Below are 25,168 nucleotides of genomic sequence, written 5' to 3' on the forward strand. Positions count from 1 at the left end.
AAGCTCTCTGTGTGCTGGCAAGAAAGTGACAGTAAGAAAAATACAATAAAGACAGGAGACCAGTATTTATGGTCCCACAAGTGCTCTCAGCTCAGCGAGACCCAAGTTAGGAGCAACGCCTGAGTGAGAGCAGGGTTACTGCATCCAAACAAGGACACCAGCACTAGGAAAAAACACTCTTCTTCACTTTCCCTGCAGTATAAGCATTCAGTCACATCCTTTCTCAAAATAAGACTGTGGTTAGTATTTATATACTACATACACACTTCTTCAACATGCAGATAGAGATTACCTTGATTGTTATGTAGTTTTTTAATGACTTAGACATTTTCTCTTGACTTCCTTTAACGTGCAGATGCCCTAGAACAAAATAAATGCATCAGGATACGTTAGTGTGCTTCTGAATGGGCACTGAAGGAGAAAAAGCTCTGCACTGAGATACTGGAGTCACAGGAGGAAGCAGAGGCTGAGGTGGATGAGTGCCAACCATCTCAATGCAATGCGCAAGTTATCATTCATAACTGTTGCCAGCAGCCCTGCACACATCCAGGCAACACAACACAAGGTGGCCATCTAGATCTTCTACCCTTAAAATGCATCCCCCTGTTCAGCACTCAGCTGTGCCCCATCAAGGACATGCGGCTCTCAGCCACAGCCTCCAAGGTCTGGCATCTCCAGAGCACTCCAGGCAGCAAGGAGCATGTCTGCAGAGCAGCAAGGGTTGCATGCTAATGCTGCTCACCACACAGCACCTTCACATAGCCATGACTCTGACCAGCCCCCATGAAGGACTTCCACCAGAACCAACTCTTTGTCTGCTGCCTCAGAGAGTTCAACAGATAGAAGAGAAATAACAGAGGGATTTAGATGGAAAGGCAGGTTGTCTGGCCAAACCCCTGCTCCTAGTTGCCTAAATATTGACTGGCTTAACTTCTGGCAGCCACATTTCAAACAAGTTGGCCACGATTTCCTAGTAAAGTATCAGTAACATCTGAATTTGAAATACTCTTCTTCAAGAGTTTCAGTACTTGGAGAGAATGATTTCATGAAAGAATCACAAAATATAAGGATTTTCATAACTTTGGCTTGGCGCTCTTCCCAGAGTACAAGTAGTCTAAAAATAAAGCCCTTATAAGAAGATTTATCCCCGGTGCAGGGGATTTTCTTCTTCTAATGGGGATTGCTCCTCCAATTCTGAGCCTGCTAAAATTCTGAACTCTGTTACCAGAATAAATTGCTTCTGAAGCTGATTCATTTGCCCTCAATAATTCATGCTATCGTCCTCCAGCAAAATTTTCTTTGAATTAATGAACGCAATCTGTCAGCTCCTACAAAACAGAAGCATTCAAATCGCTCTTGCAATCAAGGTTTTTTGTTTTCTTTCCTGAGAAATCTTCAATCCCCTTCAGTTAGTTTCAAAGAACACTCCCCCTGTAGTTATGACTCCAAGCTCAAAAACTCAGACTGACTGTTCTATTTAGCAGAAGGTTCCAGCTGGCAGTAACCAGTGCATCTCAGTAGAAGTGAAGAGAAATCCCCAGCACTGCAGGAATAAAGCACACCCTGGAGGATGTACCAGCTTCTGTTGATTTATAACAGCCTCTGCATTGGGAAATGAAACTAGAATTTAAAATTCATCCCAAACAGAACCAACAGATACATATTTACACACGCACACACACACAAAAAGCCACAATAATTCCCATAGTGAAGCACAGGCTGTACAACTCTTGCTCAGACAAGTAACTCAAAGACTTCAAAAAGAGATCTTGCACAAAGTACTGTTCAGCAGGAAGAGAAAACAGACTGCAGCTGATTTTCTATTGCCTTCAGTACTTTGAAGACCATCCAGAACCACTACAACAACTACAACAGGAAGTATGAACTTGGAGGTTTCTAGAAGAACACCACCAGTATGATCATAAAATGATGTAGATCAGATCACTGCTCAGCAGAATCTTCACTGGACCACTGTACGAGGCAGCAGGGAACAGTTCTACACAACTTCAAGCAATGTCATAATGCCAAAGATCGAGTGAGTGAAAGACAATTTGGTATAGTTTAGTCAGGTGTGAACAGCAACGTGACTTCTCGGTGAAGAATAACAGAGATCTGCAGAGGATACACCAAGGCCAAGGTCAAGTTGAGTCAGTCACTCTCTGTAGGATAGGCAGATGCTGAGGATGGGCATCAGTGAAGAGGGTTAAGGGGCTGGATGTGTTGGGCTGGACAGGATGGGTTGGATGGGGCCCTGGGCAGCCTGGTCTAGTATTAGATGTGGAGGTTGGTGGCCCTGCCTGTGGCGGCGCAGTTGGAGACTCATGATCCTTGAGGTCCTCTCCAACCTGAGCCATTCTGTGATTCTGTGAGGGGTGAGTGACTTGGTATAGATACAGCCCATAGGTGTTATAGACCTTCTGCCTTCCCCAGCAGCAACTTCTTTGACTGTGACTGAGCAGACTCAACCAAAGTGTCTGACTCACCCAGACCTCAGCATTAATTTTGTGTCTTCTACTCATCACTCAATATAATGCTACTCGAGTATTTAAAGGAAGAGAATATATTTATAAAAGCTTCTCGGGATAATTTACATCGTTACAGGTACATGAATCACATGTTCAAAACTTGCAGCTATTAATCACTAGATGCTTCTCTGCAGGATCACAGCTGTGAGCTTGGTTGGCTTGTTGGTTCATGCAGCTTTGCAACCGCTATTATTATCCTCCAGTAATACAATGCATTTTTCCTACCATGATTAAAGCCTTTCACCATACCTACTACTTAGCTCAGCAATCAAAGCTTCCTTTCAAGCCCACAGGAAACTGATACTGAGAGAGACTGGAGAGCTGGATTGGTTTATTCCAGTTTCAAAGCTTTTAAAACATTATGATCATCTACCTGTCTACCTGGCACCTTCATTCACCCACCTCCAGATACTGAAGGTTCTATCTCTAAGACAGCAGGAATTACTTTTAGAAGAAATAGAAAAGATCAATTATTTCCACTCTTTTCCTGCAGGACTGTTATAACCAAAGTAACATCTTATCATAAGCATAAAAATCTGGGAGAAATTCAAATGAGAGGGGAAGAGGTTCTAAGAGGAAAAACTCTTCTTTCTTCAAGTGACAGGACAAGGGGAAATGGCCTCAAGTTGTGCCAGGGCAAGTTTAGGTTGGATATTAGGAAGAACTTCTTTACAGAAAGGGTAGTTAGGTACTGGAATAGGCTCCCCAGGGAGGTGGTTGAATCGCCACCCCTGGTTGTGCTTAAGAGCCGTTTGGATGTAGTACTCAGGGATATGATTTAGCAGAGGGTTGTTAGAGTTAGGGTACTATGGTTAGGCTGCAGTTGGACTTGATGATCTTCAAGGTCTTTTCCAACCTGGGTAATTCTATGATTCTATGATTTCTGCATGTTTCATTTGGAGTAAACATTACATGTGAGTAATGCACACACTGTTACAATTTGGAGATTGATTTGGATGATATTCAGTATTTACTGTAACCATCTTATAAATAAAGGCATTCAATTTCAAGATACGCACTCATTTATGTTCCTTTATTTAGTGAGGACAGTACCTGGCCACTGTAGTACAGCATCTATGTGTAAAGTTTCCCTCACATCTCATGCCACAGAAAAATGGCAACCCTAAAAAACTAGAACAAGATTCCCTGCAGTTCTATACGCCTCTCAGGTGATGAATATTTTACTTACCAGAATGCAAGAAATAATTCCCCCACTGTTCACACTGATGATATGCCTCGCACTGCGCAATCTCATTTTCATGATGAGGAAATGCGAGATCTATTCCACCAGTATGGATGTCCAGCTGCCTTCCAAACACTGCACTGTAACAACATTTTCCTGATGGGTAAGTAGAACACTACCAAAACTTTTAGTAAGAAAGAAAGAAAGAAAAAAAAAATTGAGCAATATAAATACATGATTTAATGACTGTAATGTAACGTCAAGAAAGAACTCACAGACCTTGGATATGAAAATTGCAGCAGAACTATGTGTATGAACAGGGCCATACCCACCCACAATTCATTTTCTTCAGTATGAATGATTGTTTTTTCTTGTTTAGATTAAAGAATGGCAAGCAGGACATCTCTTTTCTATGCCCTCCTACAATATCAGACAGCTGCCTTCATCTGCAGGCGAAACAAGTTCAGTGACAACTGCTTCTTCAGATTTGGTATTAGCATTCATTTATTTTATACCTGTCAGGCCACCCAGAGCAGGATGCCCGGGGCCACAGCCTGACGGCTGCTGGAGACCCTCAGGGAGAAGACCCTGCAGCCTCTGTGCAGCCTATGCAGCACTCCATCACCTGCACAACGCAGAAGTGCTCCTGGTGTTCAGAGGGAGCCTCTACGTTCCAATTTGCGCCCACAGCCTCTGGTCCTGGCACTAGGTCTAACGGAAAGGAGTCTGGCTGCATCCTCTGTGCACTGTTCTTTCAGGGATGTATAGACATGAATATGCACAGATTGATACGTTTATAAACCACCTTAGTTGGGGCAGAAGAAGAGAAGGAAATCAGAAGAGGAAGACAGTGTCTCAGTGGCCATTTTGAAATCCCGGGCCCTTTTGCTTCTTTCTGCCTGCTTGAAAAATCAGATCAAGCACGGACCTCTGAAGACCTCATCTTGCCTGTGGAGGCACAGTGCATCCCATTGTGAGTGAAGCTCCAAAAAGGAGACCAGATCAAAGTCATGCCAGATGGCTCCCTTCTGCAGGACTACACCAGTGACCAATGCTCGGTCACCTTCCCACACATGAGCTTCAAAGCTGTTTCAAAGTTAATTCACCTAGTTCCAAGTGCTTGGCAAAACAGACAAGTAGTTATTGCTTAAAATGGGTACCTGACAGCTGACTGTGACAGCAAAACACTTTAGATAACTTAAAAGTCTAAGTTCCCCATTTTTCCCAGTCCCAGATTACTGCACTTACGCTCTCTGTATGACTCAACACCTATTTACATGGTGAGAGCCTCATCCAGGCACAGTCAAGTAAGTTTTTACAGAAAGAGACAGATACTTTAAGTAGCATCACAATAGCAGATATGCAATTTTGTAAAGGGTTGTTATTTCTTATCTAGAGTGCACTTCTGTCATAGGCTGCACTCCAAATGCATCATGCTTTTGTGTACTTTAGTTGCTTTAAAAACTGTTCCATAGTGCAGAAATTGTTTAGTGACATAAAATCTCTTTTTCTAAACGTTTTTCACTATCAGGTGGTAATTACTAACAACCCGAGGTGTACCAGCACAGCCTGCGGAATAGAACACTAAAGCAGTTGTTCCACCTGCTTACAGCTTAGGTTCCAAACACTCAAGAGAAACAAGCTCAGGTCCCAGTAATTTCTTATTAGCTTCCGAAGAATACTTGAGACTAATGAAATGAGCACTGGAACAGGCTGCCCAGGGAGGTGGTGGAGTCTCCTCTGGAGATATTCAAGACCTGCCTGGACGCCTACCTGTGTGACGTGGTGTAGGGCACCTACTTTGGCAGGGGGCTTGGACTCGATGATCTCTAGAGGTCCCTTCCAACCCCTACAATTCTGTGATTCTGTGAAATCTAAGTACCATCATCAATCAAAAGAGTTAAAGAGTCTTTTCCAAACACAAAGTAATCGGTCATAAACTAATACTGCAGAAAGTACTACTATTCTGTGAAGTAAATAAAACTAAATTCCAAATCAAGAGCAAATGAATTTAAGCCAGCTCTAAACAAACCGCTACCACACACAATTCACATCATGCTCACAGAATGTACTGACCAGGTTCACTGTGGATTGCACAAAGCGGAAGACAGATGAAAGACATACTGTAACTTTCATGAAAACACTGGTTACTCAGTTGAAGGTAAAAGACTCCCTGATCAACCGTGTGATCCTGTGTGGCTTATTTTAAACGCTCACTTTTCTCTCCAAGGAGGAAAGCGACAAAATAAAACCAGATGCTGCTCCATTAAGGTGGAGGAGGAGAATTTGTGGCATACTCAAAATCCCAAAATTGCAGAAAACAGATGATTACAACTGGTTCTTTCCACTGATGAGAAGAAAAAAGCAGCACCGCCACTACCATTGTAGAGTGACTGAAAACAAGAAACAGCCATGGATTTAAAATACAAGAAATCTGACCTTGATATCGTGGAGCATTCAATGTGCCACCCAGGTCTTCCTTTTCCCCAGGGTGAACTCCATGATATCTCTTGAGGTTTGGCAGCTTTCCACAGGGCAAAATCTCTACCATGCCGCTTTTCAGTATCAACTGCCAAGGAGAAGAGAGACTTCTGTTACAATCTATTCTAATTGCACTTAGAAAGGGCTGACAATAGCATGACTAGGGGAAATGGATCCAAGATGAAGGAGGGAAGATTTAGGTTGGATGTTAGGGGGAAGTTCTTTACTAGAAGAGTGGTTAGGTCCTGGAACAGGCTGCCCAGGGAGGTTGTGGATGCCCTGTCCTTGGAGGTGTTCAAGACCAGGTTGGACGGGGCCCTGGGCAACCTGATCTAGTAAATGTGTATGTTTGGTGGCCCTGCCACACAGGGGGGTTGGAACTACATGATCCTTTAGGTCCCTTCCAACTCATTCTGTGATTCTGTGATATGTGATTTATCGATATTATATAGAATCAGTTCTAATTCAGAACACTGCAATATCAAGTGAAGCACTTTGCAAAAATTCATTACACTTGCTTCCTCATTCAGAATTGGTAAGAAATAAAGGATAGAAACACAGCCCAAGTTTTATCTACTGAATCTTCACATTGGCTCTTTCACTATTTTGCCAAGCCCTGGCTGACCTGTGCCTGTTGTCTCCATGTCTCTCCTGATTTTTTTTTGAGTATATTACTACAACAAACAAACCAAACCTCTGTCTACTCAGTTATAAACTCAACAGCAGTTACAGAATCTTCAGAGATTCGAGTGAATTTATTAGTAAGTGAATTGAAGGGAAACAAGGTAAAATGTGAGTGACTGAGGCTCAGGGGCACCTCTGGAGAATGTCTTGTCCAACCACCTGCTCAGTGCAGGAAACTCATGGCCACATCCTGTGGAACTGTGAGCACCTCCAAGGGGAGAGACCCCACAACCACTCCACAACCTAGTGCTCGTGTCCTCTGCACAACTACATCCTTGTTTAGTACTGTATGCAGAAACCCTGTGAAGGCAGCAGGTTTAACAGTGCAATGAAACACGGCACATCCCTAGATGTACTCAGTGGGGACCCCTGTGCTACTAGGTGCCTACAGCTAGTCAGGGAGATGGTTTCAGCCTGTCAAGAACTGCCTCTAGAGCACATCCCCTTTGTGGGCTTAAATGATACAACTCAGGAGCTGAGCTGTAAAAAGCATCTGGCTGTGATCCACCTGGGCATTTTCAGGAATTGCAAACAACATTTTCAATGAAGACACAGTGAACTTCAGCACACAAATCATGCAGGAGATCTGTTTTAAACTCTCCTACACAGATCCTTGATCAGAGCTGATTTACAGAAACTACAGAGAAGATCAGCAACCCTGCTCAGCAAAACTGCAGCAAAAATAGAATACAACCAAGGGTACAGACGTATGTTACCACATAGCCCACCAAGAGGGCTCACACAGCAGCCTGGTGGTAAGCAATGAAAGATGTAATGCACCTGGTTAGTGCACCCCAGTAGGGTGCAACTGCTCAACTATAACAAGGCAGGTGATGCTTCTCCTTGCCAACCCTCACTGCTGCCTAGTGAATAGCAACAGTGAACGCCTCAGTAAGTAACTACTGAAATAATGATGTCCTAATTAACTAAAAAAGCTGTCTATACACAAATTTAAAAAGTGCTTCAGACTGTTGAATGAAGATTTAGATATCAATATATCATGAGTTCAGACAAAGCAGTAACACAGACAAATTGCTATCAGGAACTTACCTGCTTCACCTTGTGTATCAGGAGAAACAGCAGTTAGTACTCCATACCTCTCTCCCCAAGACTTAACATCAAAATAAACGTTGCCTAATAGAAAAGAAATATTCAGCTTCACAGTAAAGATGGGGAACATTCACACTGTTGATACAACGGAGATAACACTTCTGTGGAAGCAAAACAAAACACCCTTGGACTTCCACTTGAAAGTGAGAAATGCTGCAGCAATAGCAGCCCACATTTCCCTGTTACTGGCTTTTCAGTAACTTAATTTACTTGTTTTGCACTGAAGATAATGTTGTTTTCTGGAGATCTCCCCGGGTTCTTCCCGGGACAAGCGATTCATCCCCTGACTGAAACGTTACCTATACTGTTCCAGGTACAATACACTTAGACTCTTCTATGAGCATCAGCTCTACTAAAAATATCCCACACATTGTTTGTAGACACATCTTTTACAGTACATATCAGATGTCCAACTCCTGTTCAGAGCTAACAGCTCCCTCACAAAGCCTAGGCCAGGAATTCCCCACAGGAGCTGAGACAGCAGCTTATTACAATAAGCATTATGTTCAGTACTAAACCACTTCTTGCTTAGATATTGACACAAAAGATGTTCTGCATATTTGTATCATAACAAGCAAGTTGCTCACCCCATGATAATCAACATAAGGAAAACCTGGTGCAGCAGATCTCATCTGACCCCAAAACAAGATCCCTTTGAGTGTTTCTTTTCCATGCACACGATAAGGAGTTGCCTTGCTACAAATCTTACCTTGTGAAGTTGCATAAGCCTGTCCATTAGCAATTATCGTCTTTATGAAGGAAATTATCTGAGGAATGTTTTCAGTCACTCTCATGTACACTGTTGGAGGAAGGACCTTAAATAAAGGAATTGTAACAGTTCATTAACCCACACGTAATGCATTGCTGAGAAGTCACTCCAAATTAAGAAACTGACATTAAAGAACATCTGTCCCAATTTTTAGCTTAGCAAAAAAAAAACAAAAACCCAACCCTGCAAATATCATAAGAAGGTCACAAGCAGAACTTAAGATGCAGATAATAAAATGAAATTGAGGAAGGGACAGATATAATAAATAAATAAATCTACTAACTTTCACCAGAGGCTTGCTCCCTGCTTCCGGACAAGAAGCAAAGTCATCTGCAACCTAAGACTGAATATTACATGTTTTATGTGCTTTAGATCTGGGTATTTCTGCATGATAGTAAACACATGTTATCTATGAATCAAGACCTTACTACACAGGGCAGAAAGTCTGTGTTCCTACAAAAATCTAACTTGTTAATTCCTCTCCCTGAATAGCCAAGGTTTGCTTCCCACTCTTAAATGCAAAAGATGTGCAATATAAAGCCTCTGTCTTCTCAGAAGAATGAAAAAGTAAATCACTACCCAGTCGCACTTCATAAGTCAAGCAAGCAATCACCTTTTGTTTTTTCCCCCCTCAGATCAAACTGACAAATTCAGATTCCTGACCAAAATAACTGCATGAGAAGACTCTAAAACGCAGAAGCTCGAGTAGCTGTACCTTTAAGGATGCCATATCTTGTTTAAAGTCTTCTTCATAAATACGAGCAAGAGCTACTGGCGATATATTCATCTGAAAAAAAGATTAGTAAATCAAAGTAATAACATAAAATACCACAATCTTTTATCAGTTAACAGCTAATTGAAGGACTTACAGAGCCCCCAAGGTAACGAGGCAGAGAGGCTTATTAATCTAACTAACGTTCATGGGAGGCAATGCCAGTTATTTATAACTTAAGAGCAGTATTTCATTCAGGCTTCTGAAATGCCAAAATATTAAAAGATATATTTTAAGAGAAAGCAACCGAACATTAAAATAATGAATTCCTTCCCCCCTCCTTTATTTTCCTCGTGAGAGGGTCATCTTCCATTTCCAGTGACAAGATAAACTACAGCACATGGATATAAAATGCATTCTGCCTATTGGCAAGGGACACCAATAGCACCAATGTGTCAGAAAGACAGACCAGAGACTTATAGGATGAGGCAGGATATTAATTTGTAGTGATTAAGAAAATAAGATATTTCAGCTGATCATTACTCACATATTTCAATACAATCAGCACGATTAACTGAGAACCGGTTCCATATTTTGCCAGGTGCAGTACTTTCAAATATCTCCATATTTCACATTCACAGACTGACAGAAACAGGAGTACTCACAGAAACACAATCCAAAAGGAAAGAGGCAATTTAAACATGACAAGATCCTTGTCTCAAATATTCAGAATAGGCCAGGACTTGAAAGACACGTGATGGCAAATCCCATCCCAGCAAGCACAAGCATGATATGATAGGATATATGCTCTCATGAGACCCCACCTGGAGCGCTGCGTCTATTTCTATAACCCCCAACACAAGAAAGAAAGGGAGCTGTTGGAGCAGGTCCACAGGAGAGTCATGGAGATGATCAGAGGGCTGGAATACCTTGCCTACGAGGACAAGCCAAGAGAGCTCTTCAGCCTTGAAATAGGAAGACTCTGGGGGGGACCTTACAGCAGACTTCCAGTACCTGAAGGGGCCTACAGGAAAGCTGGGGAGGGACTTTTTGTAAGGGTATGTATTTAAAAAAACAAGAAAAAATTGCTTTAAACTGAAGGAGGGCGGATTGAGAGTAGATATTAGGAAGACATTCTTTAATGGGAGAGTGGTGAGACACTGGGGACAGTGAGGCTGTGGATGCCTCCTCTCTGGAAGCATTCAAGGCCAGGCTGGATGGAGCTTTGAGCAGCCTGGTCTAGTGGGAGGTGTCCCTGCCTATAGCAGGGGTTGGAACTAGGTGATCTGAAAGGTCCCTTCCAACCCAAACCATTCTGTGATTCTATATGAGAGCATCTCAGATCCAAGCTTTTACATCTTTTCCGAGGAGGAGCCAACAGACTGTCACTCTCTCCAGCTTGCACATAATCAAATCATTAACACAATAAATCCAAATTTTTTTTTACTAGATGATCGTTAAGGGGTAGGCATCGTATTTGAACAAGCTGGTCTAGGTGGGAGTTCTGGTAAAAGACGGGTGAGATGCTCATCCAGCAATGGAAGGAGGAAGATGCTCAGCCCTGAGGTAAAGCCATGCAGGCCAGAAAGAGAGTTCTTCCTGTGATGTGGTTCATCTCAACAAGCAACTCACAAGCTTCTTTGATCAACAGAAAGACACTCACTGGGAGACAAGGAAATTCCTCCTACCCAGATGAGCAACAATTAATCGCTTCCTCAAAGGACCACAGGGGGAACAGAGCACTTTCTTCACAGAGCAGACGCCCAACTTTCAGAGCTAGTTTAGACGGGTCCTACCAGAGGACAGACAACAAAATCAGATACGTTGATCCTGGTGCTGCAGTGTTTCAGGTACAGAGGTCCCCAACAAAATGCTCGCAGAAGGGCAAGTATTTCAAAAAGACAAAATATGCCACACAGAAGATTTCCTCACAGAGCCAAAGAATAACTGAACACATTCCCCTCAAAATAAAATCCCCATAGGGTTCTGACAACAAAGAAAAAATGCAAAATATATGCATATGGATTTGTGGCTTTTTGTCATTTAGAAAGTGCTGGCCTTAACAATAAAACCTGCAAGTGAAGTTTCTAAGGGAACAAATATATTTCTTAAAGGGAGCAGTGCTAGCATTCCTTTCAATGTAGTACTGAAATAGAAATCATTTATGCAAGGATTAACTAAAAAAGATACTTGTCAAATTATCTGGCTCTTGCAACTGTAATCATTTCATTCACAATCCAGATTCCAAAAACCAATATAATGTTTATTTAAAAGAAGTTTACAAAGCAGAATACATTTGTGGCCAAAAAAAAAAACAAACAAAAAAACACAAAAACTGGAATGGTCATTCACAAGCTCAGCTGTTACAAAAGGCCTGATTAAAACCAACTATGGACTACTTACAAGCATAAAACCTTGAATTAGGCCAATAACTCAGAGTTCAGTGACAAGTTGGATTGTGTTGATTTTTTTTTTACTTTACCATTTTTGTATCGACCCTGCCATCAAGCCCCAGCCTTATCAAGACTTACCCGTATGCTGTGTCAGGATCATGTCAAGCCACGATCTCAGACAAGGTTGAGGACACTCCTGCAGGCACTGACTTTGCAGCTAGATGGTGCTCGGCACCTTCTAGGAATGGCCCTCAACCTTGTGTGTCACCATTTAAATGCTGCCTTTAACAATCAGTGACACAGAAAACAGACAAATCTCTGCTGGCTGAAAGTTTCAGTTCGTTTCAATACTGGTAAAGGGGCACTGTGGCCTTTTATTTGCCACTGCCTTCCAGACAAGGCAGGAGGCTATGAGGACTACTACCTCAGCTGCAGATAGAGGGCTAGAAATCTCAACAATTCTTATCTAAATTAGAAAAAATAAAATAAAATAGTAGAACATTTGTAGAATGTATTTCCCTATATAACTAGCAGTAGGACGTACCAAACATTTGGGTCCAGGGCTGTAGCATGTACCTACCTCATTGGCTCTTTTTATGATCTTGTCATCTATGTCTGTAATCCCCATCACCATGATAACTTCAGTGTCAAAAAAACGAGTCAATATCCTTCGGATGATGTCGAACCTAACATAGGAGCTGGAAAAGAGAAAAACGAGCTTTTAGAGCTGCAGTAAATATGAATAAAACTCTGACCAAAATGACTATGAGCACTAACAACCACACGGATACCCCGAATACTTGCAAAAGAAGGTCTCAAGCACATAAAATGCTTTCCCAAAATTAGTTTCAATCTGCACAGAAGTCAAGTATATGCACAGAAGTCAAGTATATTTCAGTTGAACTGCTCTACCCTCTTCTGGCATTAGTGACACATTACAGCAAATTTTTCTCTGTTTTCTTGCATCTCTTTATGAAAACACCGGGCTGCTTTTGAAACTGCCTCTTAACCAAGAGACTATTCCAAAGAACACAACATGACAGAGATACACATATAAGCTGATCTTAAAATGAAAACCACCTTAGTTTCGCTGCAGCATTCCAGGAAAGGCCGACAGGAAAGATGGGGAGGGAACAGGGAGTGCAGTGATAGGATAAGGACTAGTAGCTTTAACCTAACAGAGTAGGTTTAATCATAGAATCATAGAATTAACCCAGGTTGGAAAAGACCTTGAAGATCATGAAGTCCAACCACAGTCTAACCAGAACCCTAACTCTAAAAACCCTACACTAAATCATATCGCTGAGTACCTCATCCAAACAGCTCTTAAACACAACCAGGGATGGCGATTCAACCACCTCCCTGGGGAGCCTATTCCAGTACCCAACTACCCTTTAGACTAGATACGAGGAAGAAACCCTTCAAGATTAGGGTTATAAGGCACCAGAACAGGCTACACAGAAAAGCTGTGGATGCCCCATCCCCAGAAGCGTTCAAGACCTAAAGTTGGATGTGGAGGTGTCCCTGCTCATGGCAGGGGGTTTGGAACTAGATTGTCTTTTATGGTCCTTTCCAAGCCAAGCCATTCTGTGATGATTTCAGCATGTGAAGCATCTTAATGCAGAATAATACATTTCTGATGTTGTTCGCACTGTCTGTATTAGAAAAAGGCACATGCTACCAGGGAGACAGCTGGTATTAATGAATACCATCTCACTGGGAGCAATATTCATCTCATGTCATGACACTATTCCAGAAGAATATTAAATTATTCTTTGGACCCCTTTCAAAGGGACAATAGTAGCATCAAAAAGCTTACAATCAGATTTAACAGTGCTGCAGGTTTAATCCCCAGAGCAGATACAATTTCTGTGCTGTTCTCTCTCTGATCTTCTAACTTAATCGATGGAAGAAGCACTGCAATAGCCCAAGTAAATCTCAAAAAGCAGGTTCCTTACAACTTCAGCATCAAACTGCAAAGAAGAAAGCAGTTAAAATGAAGTGGGTGCTCCATCAGCCCAGAAAGCTAACTACACTGTGGGCTGCATCAAAAGAAGCATGGTGAGCAGGTCAAGGGAGATGGTCCTGCATCTCTCCTCTGCACTGGTGAGACCTCACCTGGAGTACTGCATCCAGATGTGGAGTTCAATACAGGACAGATGTGGACCTGTTGGACTGTGTGCAGACAAGGCCACAAAAATGATCCATCCTCCCCCTGGCTGGCTTGGCTTCCCTGACAGGCTGAGAGAGCTGGGGCTGTATAGAGTGGGGAAGAGAAGGCTCCAGGAACATGTGATGGCGGCCTTTCAGTTTATAAAGGGAGGCTATAAGAAAGTAGGGGACAGAGTCTTCCCCTTTGTCCTATCACTATTTACCTGTGTAAAAAGTTGATTTCCTTCCTGTTTATAAACTTCCTTTAAATACTGGAAAGTCAAAATGAGGTCCCCCCTGAGACTTCTCTTTTCCAGGCTGAACAAGCCCGGTTCCTTCAGCCTTCACAGGAGATGCTCCAACCCTTGGATCATCCTCATTGCCATCCTTGGGATCCTCTCCAAAAGATCCACATCTTTCCTGTGTGGGTCCACCAGACTTGGGGTACTCCAGCTGAGGCCTCGCAAGGACAATCACCTCCCTGTCCCTGCTGGTCACCACTCTTCTGATGGAACCCAGGATACCATTGGCCTTCCAGGCTGCAAGCACACACTGTTGGCTCATGTTCAATTCTTCATCAACCACAACCTTTAAGTTCTTCTCAGCAGAGCTATTCTCAAGGAGTTCTTCTCCCAGCTCATATACATATCTGGGATTACCTTGGCCCAAGCACAAAACCTTGCACTTTGCTTTGTTGAACCTCACAAGGTTCAGAAGGGGTCACCCTTCCAAGTTTACGGAGTTCCTTCTGAATGGCATCCCTTCCTTCTACTGTATAAACTGCACCGCCCAGCTTGGTGTGATCAGCACACTTGCCTAGGGTCATCTATGTCATTGATAAAGATGCTAAACAGTACCAGACCCAAAACAGGTCCTTGGGGAACACTGCTTATTACTGGCCTCGACCGAGATATAATACAGCCACTGACCACAGTCCCTTGGATTGACCTTCCAACCAATTCCTTATTCATCAAATAGTTCACTCTTCAAATCAATTTCTCTCCAATTTAGTGATAAGGATGTGGGGAGGGCCTTGTCAAAGTCCAGTTAGATGACATCAGTTGCTTTCCCATTGAAGGATGGAAAATATGGAATTGTTCTGGTAAGATCACAAAGGGGCATAATGAGGGATTTCTATAGGAAGGACACCACTGCAAGAGCCATTGCTCCACCTGACTTCATGTTTATTGCCTGTGTGCCTCTTGGCCTGTAGACTCCCAGCAGCAGCATTCCTCCCAGCTGTGTCAGTGACAAAAGCAATATTCTTACAGCTCTACAGGTGTGCCTAGCAACTGGAAAAAAGATTAAAAACATAATATAGAATCACTGAATATTCTGAGTTGTAAGGAACCCACAAGGACTATCGAGTCCAACCCCTGGCTTCACATAGGACCACCCAACAATCAGATCACGTGGCTGAAAGCGGTGTCCAAACACCCCCTTGAACTCTGGCAGCTTGGAGTCATGCCCACTGCCCTGGGCAGCCTGTTCCATGCATGATAACAACCCTGTGGTGAAAAACACTCTCCCAACACACAACTGTCCCTCCTCTGACAGCTCCATGACGTTCCCTCAGGCCCTGTAGTTGTCACAGAGAGCTCAGCGCTGCCTCTCTGATAATAGCAGCAGTAATAGTAGTGATAATAAAGTATGTTCTGTCATCCAGAACAAAGCCTGAATAAGCAACAAAATGCCAAACTGACATTCACGTGACCACAGACAGTGGAAGGAATTGTCAATGCATTGGTCATTGAGGGGTTCACCTGATTAAGAAAGAGGATAATCATCACTGCAGGCATCTCTACTACAGGAAAGAACACATGAAGGCACTAAAGAGGCAGCAGCAGAATGGTATCGCTGCTACTTATCTGACTGACTCACCGCTCTGGGTGTGAAGTTCAGCCCTAGCGGCTCTTTCATACCACAGTAACTGAAGATTGAAAACGTTAGTTTGGGCACAGTTTAAAAAGAGACTCTGCCTTTCAAGCAGAATAATATGGAGAACCACCGACCAAAGCTGACACTCAAAAGATGCTGAAGACCAAAAGACCAAAAGGTGCAGTCCTCCAACCTGCCAAGTGAATCGGCTCCCCAAGAAGGTTGTTGAGCCACCATCCCCAGTTGAGTTTAAAAACACTTGGACGTGGTGCTCAGGGACATGATTTAGCAGAGGGTTGTTAGTTAGGGTAGTATGGTTAGGCTGTGGTTGGATTCAATGATCTGTAAGGTCTTTTCCAACTCGAGCAATTCTATGACTCTGTAAGTGCTGTAGTCATGAGCCACTAATCCACTTGGAATCTGTGCTATCAAAGGGAGACACGGGCAGAGTATATAAAGGTGGCATCAAGTAGCAGCTCAACAGCCCTGCTGTGCAAGCTCTCCTTCCTCAGGACAAAGTTTCATTAGTGAAACTCTATTAAAGGAGCATCTCACACACCCGAGCAGAGGAAAGGATCACAGTATCATAGTTTCGTGCGGGTTGGAAGGGACCTTAGAGATCATCGAGTCCAACCCCCGGGATTCGAGCCTCTGTGTAGCAGAGCGGCACTTCTACCACTTGCACCACAGGCGATTCGAACCCAAGCCTCTGGTGATGCAAACGGCACTTCTATCACTGCTGAAGAGAGCAGCAGCAGAAGAGAGTAAGACGAAAGAACTAACAGCTGCCATATCAAGACTCGGAACAACCCACCGTGCCAAAATTACGCGTCACACTGACAGCAAGTCAGGCTCTTCACTACCCGCCCAGGACACCCGCAGCCGCCGCACTCACCAGGCGTGCCCGAGATGCGAGTGGTCGTACACGGTGGGCCCGCAGCTGTACCAAGTGGCCAGGCCGTCCTTGGCCAGCACCAGCGGCTCTTTGCTGCGGCTCCGGCTGTTGTACAGCACCACTCCGCAGGCCCGGCCCGCCGGCTGCACCCACTCCCTCCGCCGCGCCGCCCCGCTCCAACAACGCCGAGCCGCACCTCCTCCAGCCCGGCCGTGCCGGACCGCCGCGCCGAGCAGCATGGCCGCACCGCCGGCCCCGCCTCTACGGGGGAGGGGGCGAGACGAGCCCGCAACAACCCGCCGACACAACCGAGCCGCCTGTGTGGAGACAGCCGGAGAGCGGGGTAGCTACAGCCGCACCGCAGGAAGAGGAGGGGCCCGCCGCGCCGCGCCTCACGGGGCGGATCCGGTGCCGGGCTGCCTTCGGTCGGAGCGCCGAGAGGAAGCGGAGGAGGTAATGGGATTACACTGCTCGGATCCGGTGTGGAAATTGTGAACTGCGGAACTGGAGCGAATAAAAGTTGGGTGGAACACACAAGCGATGCCACAAGTCGTTTTAAGCGAGTACTCGTTGTGTGTGAACTCAGTCAGAACTGGGTCTGTTTAGCCTTGAAAAAAGAAGGCTGAGAGGGGACTTGATCCAGGTTTATAAATACCTGAGGTGTGGGAGCCATAGTGGTGAGGCTGGTCCCTTTTCAGTAGTGCGTGGGGACAGGACCAGGGGTAATGGGATGAAAGTACAGCATAGGAAGTTCCGCATGAATGTGCGGAAGAACTTCTTTACAGTGAGGGTGATGGAGCACTGGAACAGGCTGCCCAGGGAGGTGGTGGAGTCTCCTTCTCTGGAGATATTCAAGACCCGCCTGGACACCTACCTGTGTGACGTGGTGTAGGGAGCCTGCTTTGGCAGGGGGGTTGGACTCAATGATCTCTAAAGGTCCCTTCCAACCCCTACAATTCTGTGATTCTGTGACACATGGCAATCGTTCCCCACCCTTGTGCATGCTCTGCCACTGCAAGGAGTATGTCTCTAATAAAGAAGAACTGAAACTCCACTCAGAGTCTCTCGTCTCATCTTCCTACTGCAGTTCAGAGCGGAAAGGCCAACGTAATATTGTAGAGAAGGAACTGTGAAAGGAGATAGCAAATGCTCTCAGCCGAACTCAGTCCTACCCTTGCTAGTGCAAGGCCAAATGGAGGAAGACTGAGTAAATGGAACCCCTACAACAGCTGATAGTTCTGCATTTTCTATGCATCCACCCCCATCTGCTTTTAAGCACATCACTGAAGCCTGGCAGGCCACAGCTACACTTGGAAGTTACACCTCCCTCTACCAAGGGATAGAATTTCTTGTGTAGCAAATTGTGGCGCAAGTGGTACAAGTGCCGCTTTGCTACACAGGGCCTCGAATCCCAGGGCTTGGACTCGATGATCTCTAAGGTCCCTTCCAACCTGCACCAGACTGTGATACTGTGAAATTAACAGGTGCATTTATCGCTGCCCAGGTGGAGCCAGCCATTCAGCTGTGGTGTGTGCAGGCTGCTGCTGTCTCTGCACAGCTCTCAATGCCTCTCTCAATGTAACTCAGCAGGCACAGGTCCTGGAACGCCGGCTTGGAGCGCTGCCTGGATGCTGTAGTACTCATAGTAACTTACGTAAGAGCCGAGATGAGCAGCGTCTGCCTCAGCAAGCGCAGCAATTCACAGACACAGAAAACCAGGGGATGGACCGAGAACTTCAACGTTCTCTACGGGGCCCCATAGGGCAGAACGGCAGCGCCTAACGCACAACCGCACCAGCAGGTCTGAGCTTAGACACCGTGAGTCAGACCCCCTCAATTAGGGGATCGCCGGTGACGTCTGAAGAAAATAAGACAGCGAGCACCACAGCCGCATTAGTTGTTACACACACACACACACACCGCCTCTCCGAGCAGAAACCGGAGCTCTTCGGGCCGCCAGAGGAAATTCCAGGTAAACACGAGCACATTCCCCCCTCCCAAGAGCCGAGACGCAGCCGCCTCCCTCCATCCCTTCAACCCTCCCCTCAGCAGCGAGGCCATCGTCCTGGCAACGGGCCGTGAGCGCCGATAGAAGGAGATGAAAGCGTTCGGCAGAGCGGTGACGTGTTCCCACAGCACGCGTAATGCACCGAGCCAACAGCGAAACGCACGGCCCCGCCACGCTGCAGCTCACAGAGCTGGAGCGCTGAGGCGCAGCCCCTGAAGCACCACCCCCCGAAGGGAAGGGGCGGCTCCTCCGCCTGCCTCGGCCCGGTGTGCGCCGGTGGCGCAGTGGTAGGAATGCCGCGTTGCAACACCGGAGGCCCTGGGTTCGAATCCCCTGTGGTGCAAGTGGTAAAGTGCCGCTCTGCTACACAGGAGGCTCGAATCCCAGGGGTTGGACTCGATGATCTCTAAGGTCCCTTCCAACCCGCACCAGACTGTGATACTGTGATACTATGACACGGCAGCGCCTCAGCCCGTCACTAGTGGCCGCTGAGCCCGCCGGGAATCACAGAATGACCCGGGTTGGAAGGGACCTCAAGGATCATGTAGTTCCAACCCCCCTGCCTGGCAGGGCCACCAAACATACACATTTACTAGATCAGGTTGCCCAGGGCCCCGTCCAACCTGGCCTTGAACACCTCCAAGGACGGGGCATCCACAACCTCCCTGGGCAGCCTGTTCCAGGGCCTAACCACTCTCCTAGTAAAGAACTTCCCCCTAACATCCAACCTAAATCTTCCCTCTTTTAACTTAAAACCATTTCCCCGTGTCCTGCTATTATCAGCCCTTTCGAAGAGTTTACTCCCCTCCTGGGAGTAAGTTCCCTTCTGGTATTAAAAGGCTGCAATGAGGTCACCCCGCAACCTTCTCTTCTCTAGGCTGAACAAACCCAACTCTCTCAGTCTGCCATAGAAGAGGTGCTAAGGAAACACAGCCCCGTCCCGCCACAACGCGGCTCCATTTTATACTCTCACTGCGGGCGCTGCGCATGCGCACTGCACCCCCCTCTCCCTCATCCCCACCCCTCGGCGCTGTTCCCGCCCCTCCGCTGTCCCGGGCGGTGTTGTCACCGCTGCGCCCTCCCTCCAGCCCGTCGCTGATTGGCCGATCGGCCGCGGGGCGGGCCACGAGGGAGCAGTTGATTGGCCGGCGATGCCGCGGGGATGATGGATACACCCGCCCGCTGAGAGGCCGCGCTGCCCTCCGCCGCTCCCGGCCCTGCCCCCTGCAGCGGGGCGGCGGCGCCGCGTGGTGCCCGTCCCCCCTACAGTGCTCGGCCGGCCCGTGTCCCAAAGCACCCCGTTCCCCTCCGGTCCCTCAGCAGCCCCCTCAGGTGGGGCCGGTCTCCTCCAGGCACGGCTTCCCCGGAGCCCCCGCCTCCCTCCCCCCCAAACGTGTGTAAGGGGCGGAGAAGGAGGAGGAGGGACTCGGAGCTCGGGGCGGTGCCGGGTCCCGCCGCGGTTCCGGGCTAGGGGGGGGGATGGGAGCGTGCGCGCGCGGTGTGTGCCCGCGTCCGTGTGTCCGTCCGTCCGTGTGTGTGTGTACACAGCGCGGGGAGGGCCGCGCATGCGCCGTGCGTGGCGGGGCTGAGTGTTTCCCAAGTGTTTGAAACTGGGATTCGGCTCCTCCACGTTGGATCGTGCGCGGCGTGAAGCGGCGGGGAACACTGAGATCGGGCGGCGGAACCGGGGCCGGGTCGGGCCGGCTGTGACAGCGCCCGGCGGGGCACGTTCTGCTGGCGGCGTGTTTCGGAGGGGCCGGACGAGCCCCCTCACTCCTCCTCCCCCCCCCCTCCCCTTTCCCTCCCTCCCTCCGCACGCACAAATCCCGCTGATTGTTCCTACCACCTCCTCCGTGAGTTCCCCACCGCGACAGCCATTCAATCAGCTGCTCGGGCTGTAGGGACCGGCGGGGCCGTGCTCTCGGCTGTGCCTGCCGCCGGGCTCCATGTAGCTGCCGGGGGAACGGGGCACGGAGAGAGGCGTGGGGAAGGAGGAGGAGAAGAGGAGAAGGAGGGTTTTTTTTTTCTTCCCCCCCCCCCCCCTTTTTTTTTCCTCCTCTTTGCCGGATGAAAATGTTGAGTCCTGCAAACGGTGAGCAGCTGCACCTCGTGAACTACGTGGAGGATTATCTGGACTCCATCGAGTCTCTGCCCTTCGATCTGCAGAGAAATGTCTCCTTGATGAGGGAAATCGACGCCAAATACCAAGGTAAAGCGCTCGCCCTGCGTGCGTGTGTGCGGTGCGGGGCTGGGGGAGGGTGTCTCTGCCTTTCTTCTCCCCGCAGCCGGGGTTCGGCCGTGCGGGGATGGCAGCCGTGTGCCGGGGGGGGGAACGAGCCGCAGCGCTGCCTCTTGTCACGGGGCGGAACAAAAGGTCCCCCCGGCTCCTCGTACGGAGCGAGGACTCCGCTTCGCCTCGCGAATCGCCGGCCGAGAAGGCGGGGGCAGGGAGCGGGGCGTGCGGGGCACAAAGGGGGGCCCTCCGGACCCTTCGGGAGGAGGCTTCGGGGGGTACGGAGGAAAGTGCAGCGCGGACGGCGAGGGAGAGATTACGGCACAACATAGAGGAATGTACAGTATTCATGATGGCTGGAGTAGGGGAGAGAGGCGGCTCGTGGGGGGGCGGGCGGGCGGGAGCGGAGGGGGTTAGGCAGAGCGGGGGGCAGGGTGTGCTTTCTTCGCTGCGCCCGGTGAGGCGGCCCCGCTGAGCGGGGCGGGGGGGGCTGGGGCCGGCGGGTGCGTACTGTATTGCCTCTGTGTGTGTATATGTGTGTGTGTGTATGGGGGGGGGGGGGGGCGCGGGGCTGATGGATGTGCTCAGCACCGGGGTACCCTCTCCTTCCCTTGGGGCACGCTGTGCCTCTGCCCCACGGGCGGAGGGAGAGCAGGGCCGGGCCGGGCCGGGGGGAGCTTTGTCACTCGCTTTGCCGGTGTCCGCTCGGAAGGGGAAGGGGGAGGGGAGGCCGTACCCGGCAGCGCTGACAGCCGGGGCGGGGAGCACCCCACTCCCTCAGCCCCCGCGCCCCCCTGCCCGCGGCTCCCGGGGCGGTGGGGATCGAGCCTCGCGGTGTTGGGTGGCCGTCTCGCCAGGCGGATCCCCTCGGGAGGGAAGGGGACGGGGGAAACTTCCGCGGGGGCTGGGCGAGCGGGTGGGGAAACGGCAGCGGCGGGGCAGGGCGGTCGGCGCGTTTGTACCGCGCTCCGGAACCGCACGGCCAGCGGGAGCCTCCGCGCTGTGCTGGGGATTTGGCGTCGGCGTGGCTTTTATAACCACCCCTCGTTAGCATAGCGCCGCTCGCCCCGCCTCCTCTCTCTGATTGGACCGCGGGGCGGCTCGTCCCGCCTTCCGCCCCGCCCCCTTGTGACGTTTCGAGAAGCAACTTTTCAGTGGCGTTGATTTGAATATCTCGACCTGCCCCTGCTCCCATTGGCTGCGCTGCCAGCAGCGGCAGCACAACCTTGGGCGGCCGGACACCGGCGGCGCCGCGGGAGGGGACGGGGAAGCGCTGGACACGCCTCCTCCCGCTCCTGAGTGGCGCTGTGATTGGCTCTGCGCTATTTTACTCTTCGCTTCTTCCGGCTTCCGATTGGGCGCGGGACGCCAGCAGGGGCGGGCTTTTCCGCGTCGCCCGCTCTGATAGGTGGAAAGGCGTGAGGGCCGCCGCCTCTTGTGTGCGGGCTCCTCCTGCTCCGCTTCCTTTGCTCTGAGCTGCGGAACGGGGGAACCACCGCCGGTTTCCTGCCCGAGAACAATGGCTGCTCCGTCACATCCGGGGCGTGGCCGGCATTGCCGTGCAGCACGGGCTCGTTGTGTGGCCGCTGGGAATGAAGGCAGCCGGCTCAAACAGCCTGCAAACGTGTTGTTATTGCTGGCCGTTAACGTCGGATGGCGCCTGCTGTAACTGGACGCCGTGCTCTGCGCCTTCGGAGCTCTGCACCAGCTGTCAAGTGAGATAGCGATGTTAAGTCAATTGAATTAAGTCAATTCATCGTTGATCAGCTTTGATTTACCGGTGGTGCTGCTGGAGAGGAGCAATACGAGATGCTTTCGTTTCATCATCATCATGATACCTCATTTCATGAGATCCTTACTGTTTTTCTTTCTTCTTTGCAGAAATTCTGAAGGACCTGGATGACTATTATGAGAAGTTTAAACGGGAGAGCGATGCCGTGCAGAAGAGAAGGATGCTGCACTGCATTCAGAGGGCACTGATTCGGAGTCAGGAGCTGGGAGATGAGAAGATCCAAATCGTCAGTCAGATGGTGGAGCTGGTGGAGAACAGATCCAGGCAAGTGGACAGCCACGTGGAGTTGTTTGAGACCTGCCAAGAGACTAACGACACCACTGGGAACAGTGGGAAAGCCAGCCAGGATAAGTCAAAGAACGAGACAATCGCTCAGTCTGAGAAGCCCAACAATAAGAGGTCGAGGAGGCAAAGAAATAATGAGAATCGAGAGAACGCTTCAAATAACCATGACCACGATGACATCACTTCAGGAACGCCAAAGGAGAAGAAGGCAAAAACGTCCAAGAAGAAGAAACGATCCAAGGCTAAAGCGGAGCGGGAAGCTTCTCCCCCAGACCTTCCCATTGATCCTAACGAGCCGACATACTGCTTATGCAACCAAGTCTCCTATGGGGAAATGATAGGATGCGATAATGATGAGTGCCCCATTGAGTGGTTTCACTTTTCGTGCGTGGGACTCAATCACAAACCGAAGGGCAAATGGTACTGCCCCAAATGTAGAGGAGAAAATGAGAAGACTATGGACAAGGCGTTGGAGAAGTCTAAAAAAGAAAGGGCCTACAACAGGTAGTTTCTAGACTGTTTGTGGGAAAGGAAAAGAAAACCACCAAACCAGTGTATTTATTGTCAGTGTCACCTTTGTTGAGGTGAAAGGATTGTAAAATGTATATTTTTAAAGGAGGTTTAAAACTGAACCATTCCTGTTACAGGGACGGCAATAAGAGCAGTTTTCTTTTTCATTTGGTGAGCTGTAACAAGAATATGGTCTGTGGACCAATGTATTCTGAAAGTCAAGCTATAAGAGTTCCAACTCAATATCCAGCTGGGTCTTAAAAAATACATTAATAACAGCCATTAAAGCGTTGACGGCGAGTATTTCTGAGATGTCGTTTCTTTTTCCTCCTGGAAGAATGTTACTTAACGTTAGAGCAGAGTTGTTCAGATAGCTCAGCCCTCTGGTTGTGCATCCGAATAGAGCTGCAGTATGTGACACACGTCGCTTCTTGCAGTGATGAGCGGTGCAAGGTCAAACTTGAAGGAGGGTACAATTTGGTTCCTGCTACGGAGAGCCAGTATGACAGTTCAACAGCAAACCTTGTAATAGGCTGAGGGGATTATTTAAAAGAAAAGCCAATGGTTAAAATTTGACACAGCAAATATTTTCTATTCTGGCCGAGTACCATGAGAACAGTTTTAAAGCAATGGGATACGTTTTATATTTAACCAGGAAGCGGTTTAGTAATGACTTAACATAAAGGAAGCTTTATACTGTCACCGAGAGTAGCGTAGCAATCCTTAACTTGTTCAAGTTGTATAAATGTACATTTTTTTAAGTGGAATTGCACTTAATGTATTATACTTGGAAATGCAGCCAAATGCCATTGTGTAACCAATGTGCATTTCCTGCTGTATGTATGAAAACTGTACAGCTGTGATATTAAGAAATAAATGAAACAACTTTTGACAGTTTGCTTCTTAGCAATCACGTTGAACGATCATTCCAAGGCATCATTTCTCTTTAACCTCAGCAGCTCCAGCGGGCTGCTGCTAGGAAACCTGGAACTGTTGTAGTGGTAACCAAATTACAGTTCTGATAATCAATCTTTACGGACTAACAAGAGCGTAGGACAGTCAAAGCAGCACTTAACCTTCTGCCCAGCTACTCTTTCTTGTGCTTGCAGTCACTCCCAGACCTGGCCATTTATCCAAAAATCAATTGCATAGAGCTGATCTTGCTTGGTTGTTTCTCATGCCTTTACACATGGTGGATGTAAATTATGCCATGCTTGTGTTGTTGGCAGGAAGTTCTTTCCCATTACAGCGTTTTCAAAGTAGGGTTGCAGCTGCACCAGGGAACGTATTTGTATTTTTCATGGTCATCTCCTGTGAAAATCCATATTAAAGCCGCACTGAAGGTGTGATGCTGTGGGATGGGTACCCAGACCTGTGCTGCAGCTTGGCGCTGGAGCTGTCACGCCGCTTCCTCCGTGCTGGATCTCGGCTCTCCGTCCCCCTGCGGGCCTTGGCTGTAAGTGCAGAAGGGGCCGGTGGTGGAAAGGCACAGGCAGCAGGACGCGGACAGAGAGGCTGCGGCATCTGCCAGGTCAGAGTGGAGCTGTGTGAGAGTCTGG

The 25,168-nt window shown here is 48.0% G+C and overlaps 2 protein-coding genes across 17 annotated transcripts in view; one reads left to right on the plus strand and one right to left on the minus strand.

Moving 5' to 3' along the window:
• Positions 1-21,851, minus strand: part of CARS2 (cysteinyl-tRNA synthetase 2, mitochondrial) — a 32,192-nt gene extending 10,341 nt beyond the window's left edge. For 3 of the 15 annotated variants that reach the window (XR_014941765.1, XR_014941786.1, XM_015851436.3), the window contains exons 1-8: positions 16,782-17,038; positions 12,438-12,555; positions 9,468-9,539; positions 8,693-8,798; positions 7,924-8,007; positions 6,148-6,277; positions 3,715-3,848; positions 293-360 (exon numbers count right to left, since the gene is read on the minus strand). Coding sequence is in view for 6 of the 15 variants with exons in the window: in XM_015851436.3 (XP_015706922.2) it covers positions 293-360; positions 3,715-3,848; positions 6,148-6,277; positions 7,924-8,007; positions 8,693-8,798; positions 9,468-9,539; positions 12,438-12,555; positions 16,782-17,020 (951 nt within the window). In the remaining 9 variants the exon portion in view is untranslated. Of the gene's footprint in view, positions 1-292; positions 361-3,714; positions 3,893-6,147; positions 6,278-7,923; positions 8,085-8,692; positions 8,799-9,467; positions 9,540-12,437; positions 12,556-16,781; positions 17,039-20,632; positions 20,765-21,758 lie in introns of those variants that run through there. The other 12 variants (XR_014941771.1, XM_085535197.1, XR_014941773.1 and 9 more) reach the window with 9 other exon arrangements.
• ING1 (inhibitor of growth family member 1) lies at positions 20,362-24,519 on the plus strand. Of its 2 annotated transcripts, none has more exons than XM_015851437.3 (2): positions 20,362-20,998; positions 22,904-24,519. In XM_015851437.3, exons 1-2 carry the CDS (start codon positions 20,857-20,859, stop codon positions 23,605-23,607), a joined length of 846 nt encoding a protein of 281 aa, XP_015706923.1. In that variant the 5' UTR covers positions 20,362-20,856; the 3' UTR covers positions 23,608-24,519. The 2 variants fall into 2 exon arrangements, with proteins under 2 accessions (XP_015706923.1, XP_015706924.1); XM_015851438.3 differs by lacking the exon at positions 20,362-20,998 and adding an exon at positions 22,482-22,737.
• The last annotated feature ends 649 nt before the right edge of the window (positions 24,520-25,168 follow it).

This window comes from Coturnix japonica, chromosome 1 (assembly GCF_054131305.1).
Source record: "Coturnix japonica strain WE chromosome 1, WE-NBRP24, whole genome shotgun sequence".
NCBI lineage: Eukaryota > Metazoa > Chordata > Aves > Galliformes > Phasianidae > Coturnix > Coturnix japonica.